Consider the following 4,379-nt stretch of genomic DNA (forward strand, 5'->3'; position numbering starts at 1 on the left):
AGTCCTTGTTCCCAGTTCAGACTGTCTTCAGTGGATGCGCTTGAGTGTAGGTTAAGTTTGTAGACAGTCAGTTTAATAATATACTATTTGTTTCTCTGTATTTCGGAATACTCGGGATTTTACTAACAAATGAGGCCATTTTAAGAAATGGTTTTATGTTTTACGTATTAATTATATTCCTTCAACCTCTGAGTGAAGCTGTGTTTCCTAGGGTTTGATCCAGTTTCAATCTCCACCATACCTCCTTCTTTTTACCACAGGGACTGCTTTTCAATATTCTTAAATCTACTGAACTCAAGAGAAGTAAAAGTGAAATCTACACAGTTTGTTATGTATAATTCCACTCAACAATTGATATATACACAATTGCCTTACCTGAAATTCAGAATTACTTTACTTGATTTAAAAATTCTTCAATCAGTCTCACTGATGAACTTTAAGCTTTTAAATAACATGCATGTTAGGACTGGCTTTCTTATAGTGACTGACCTATAAATCTGGATCTTTAATATATGACCCGGTTGTAGGTCGTGTTTCTAATCATGACCCTGGAACCCTGAAAGGTACCAGACTCTATGAAGTGAGTAGAAACAGATTAGACTGGAGGAAGTACAGAAAACGTAGAAATCATAAGAACTATCAGAGACTCTTAACTAGAAACACTTTAGAAAGAATTGAACGGACTCTCCTTATGAAAGTCAACATGTTTGTACACTAGTAGCAAAAGAAAAAAAAACCCACATATATAGATTTCACCTACAGAATGGTTGAAAAGTGGTTTTCTATGATCCTATAATACTTTATGTAATTAAATTAGCACAAGGTAAAAGTAATCAACTTAAAATAATATAAAGTATTGAAAACAATTGCCAGACTCAACAGCATTCTTTTTCATAAAAGGAAGTGTCACATGCAACAGTGGTAAAAATAGAATGGAGCGAGCTGTGGTTAAGTGTAAATCCTTACAGCAATGCAAGTCATTTGTACTATCCTTACTTCTTTGAATAAATTCAGATGACAGCCCTATTTCATTTCTTCATTCAGTTTGGAGGCCAGATGGCATTAGAATCATTTACTTCACCTTGTTGTGCTTAATTACTACAATCAACACACTATTTTCCAAATTAATCATAACAAAGTAATTTCATTAGTAACACAGCAGGCTGTTGAATTATTAGCATCATAACAGTTTGCAAACAATTAAACTTTATTTGAACCTTAAAAATTTGCAGAGTGGAACATTATTGTAAGATCTAATGGCAATAGAGTACAAATTCAGTACAGAGCAAATAATCAAGCAAAATGCTATATAAAATATGACTTACAATCACCTTTGAAAAAAATTAGCTCTCTAACTGTTCATAGAAAAACAAATAAAAGCTAAGCAAACATAATGAGAACATAGCAATTAGCGTATTTTCTAACAAGCCCTGTTGTTTAAATTCACATTAATGATATTATTATGATCTTGAATAGTGTGTGATATATTGTCAAGGGGGTAAAGAAAACTTTCTCCCTAGTAGTATACAAATGATTTCGCCAATGCATGTCAAGTTGTCATGAATTGAAAGTAATGATCGCTTTTCCTGTCACTCAGTTTTAAATCTTTTGTTTTCTTTCCTGTCTCCCCACCTAGATTCAAGTTAAAAAAGGAACAAAGGCCAGAAGAGCTCTGGACAGGAGTAACGCTTGATTTCTGTATTGTCACCATTCACGGAGAGGCTGTCTGGCTTAGAATAGTTGGCCATCAGTTGGCAAAGGACTCCCTCTCCTGGATTAACTGTAAAAGGAGGCAGAAATGTTCTAAATGCTTTACGGTCTGTGTGTTTGTGCCTGGGTGGGGGAGGGGTTTCCAAGCAGCTTGGTCTGCAATGAAAAGCTGCTGCCATCTCCTGGCCCAGGGCTAAAACCTTCGCTTTAACCAGGAGCGTGAAACCTGTATCCAGTCCACCAGCAGTCTACATGTGCAAACCCACAACTGCTTCTGCTTTGCAACCTCCCAGGCTTTGAAAACCAGTCCATTAGTTTCATCTCCGGTTGTCTTACTTTTCTCAAGATGATTTCAATCTATTCCAAGGGCTCGCTATTAGGAAAAGATGAACGAATGCACAGATCAATTTCTGAAAGCTTTAGCTCAACAATGTCTGATTTATATAGACTAGGGTTTACCCACAGTTGCTAAACTTAGTTTTTTTTAACATTTCAAATCACATGATCATGGTACTGAGGGGATAATGGTAACATACACACTCTGAAATATTGCTTGTCAATAGTTTTATGTAAATAATGAAGGTTTTAAAATATTATCAGCTTGTTTGCATGGTTAGAATCTTTATCTTTATAAAGCAAAGATCTGAAAAGTTCAATGAAGGTAGCACCTACACTACTAATCAGTGAGTCAATATGAGGAGATTATATCTACTCTAAATAATTATCCATTCAGCAGTGCATTTTGATATTCTATATTAAGGCCATACTGGTATAGGCATTTAGAATACTTCTGATTTCAAATAGACATGAAAAGTAATGATATAATTCTGCAAATCTTGCTCAGGCAGCACAGCTTAGAACTCCAGGCTAAAGCTACCCTTCCACTCACCTGTTGGTGTGTGTGATCATTGCGATTTCTACACTCTCCACGCTGAGCCTTTCTTTTTTTTTTCATTGCCCTGAGGTGTGCAGAGGAGGCTCACATCTGGAATTGTGCTGTTTTATGGTGGGATTTTAACAGCATCACCACCACCAGGCAGGATAAGAGAGGGACAGGTTGTGCCTTCCCACTTTGAGAATACACTGAGATTCTTTACGCCATTATATTCATGGAGAATGGGGTTTCTTATGAATTTTTAATTGTATTAAATTTAAACAAAACTATGATAGTAAACGTTGGCACGCCCATCATCTAACCAAGATATTTGTTATTGATACAGGGCTTTGCACAAACCACGGTTCTGGTGTGCACATGGGCTGCAGAAGGTAACAGCACACTGCCTCTTGCAGTTCTATCACTTTTTTCTTTCCTGTGGCTATATCTAACATGCAGTAAATTTGCCAATCAGTAAAATCTCTTTCATGAAAACATGTTACTATTGTGTGCAAAATAAAGATAAATCATCAGCAAAGTTTTAACACATCCTTATTCTTTAGATAGCATCTACCAAAAGCTTGCGTGATACATTCAATTTAAATTTCTATGAAATTATGTATTACAGTATAAAAAAAATAATTGATGTCCAATATTAAGAAAAATTGCAACTCATAAGTAGCAGTGAGTATGTGGTACACATAACATAGTGCTGAATTCTTCACACAAATCAAATAAGTAAATAAAAACTATAATTATGTCTTTGCAAAATAGCAACAGGTATAACTTTACTGCTTGCATCTCATTTACATTAATAGCCTTCATTTCATTTCACATCAGAGGAATATTATAATGAATGCATAAAATAACGAAGAAGAATGATGTTCAACAAAGAGAGGTTATGAGCTGTCACTCATGCTTTCCCGATGATGCTAAATCCAAAGCATTTGCAGAGCAGTGGGAGAATCCTGAAGGCAGAAAGGGAAAGAAAGTTGCATTGTAATTTTTTTCTTCAGTCTGAATGTTGATTTTTCGTGCTCAGAAAAGAATTACATCTTTAGCCAAGGAAAAATGAATGTTTACTCAACCTTTTGCCAATTTGGTTTCTCAGAACCGGCCATAAAAGTGGTATTTTACTAAAGAGGAAGAGGTTTGGAAAAACAGCTGGCTATTATCAAAGGGACTTTCTCTAAATAATCTATTTATTTCTAAGTAAATTCTGTGAAGTTATTTTTTAAATTAAACCAGGTTTTTTTAAAAAGATGATGATGATTTGGGAGCATAATCTCTGTGTTATCAGAAAACTACAAAGACTTTTAAAAAGGCAAAGACTCATAAGGCAGAGACCAAGACAGCATATGAGCTATTACAGAATATTGGATTAAAATGTACTTACCCAGGACTCTCAAATATCATACATCTCCATTATGTAGGCTTTCGGCACCAAGCCAATGGCTCCCTTCATCTCTCCTACCCACCAGCCATATCTATTGTATTCCTAATTGAAAACAATATGCAATATTAACCTTTAGACTGGTGGAAGTACAATGTCGTTTGTATGCAACTTCTTAGAAATGTTATTTCTTTTTATAAAGTTACAAGAGCTTGAGCTGCAAATTGAAACATTTTAATCTTTTTTGTTTCTGGACACTTTAAAAATGCTGTTAGGCAAAGATTTAAATTAAAGTATAAGACAAAGCCTGTTTATTACTCAGTGTAGAACACAGAAACAGTCACTTATAGAACCTAGCAAGTGGAACTATGTACGACTCCAGGCCCCTTCTCTCTCTCTCTC

The 4,379-nt window shown here is 35.2% G+C and overlaps 1 protein-coding gene across 2 annotated transcripts in view; it reads right to left on the bottom strand.

Annotated features, from left to right (window-relative positions):
* Positions 1 to 2,259: 2,259 nt before the first annotated feature.
* The window catches only part of SKAP2 (src kinase associated phosphoprotein 2), a 175,487-nt gene continuing 173,367 nt past the window's right edge, over positions 2,260 to 4,379 (bottom strand). For both annotated transcript variants that reach the window (XM_019639956.1, XM_019639955.1), the window contains exons 12-13: positions 3,981 to 4,082; positions 2,260 to 3,552 (exon numbers count right to left, since the gene is read on the bottom strand). In XM_019639956.1, the coding sequence (XP_019495501.1) occupies positions 3,990 to 4,082 (93 nt within the window). In that variant the 3' untranslated portion in view covers positions 2,260 to 3,552; positions 3,981 to 3,989. The remainder of the gene's footprint in view (positions 3,553 to 3,980; positions 4,083 to 4,379) is intronic.

Source organism: Hipposideros armiger, unplaced genomic scaffold (genome assembly GCF_001890085.2).
Source record: "Hipposideros armiger isolate ML-2016 unplaced genomic scaffold, ASM189008v1 scaffold_47, whole genome shotgun sequence".
Taxonomy (NCBI): domain Eukaryota; kingdom Metazoa; phylum Chordata; class Mammalia; order Chiroptera; family Hipposideridae; genus Hipposideros; species Hipposideros armiger.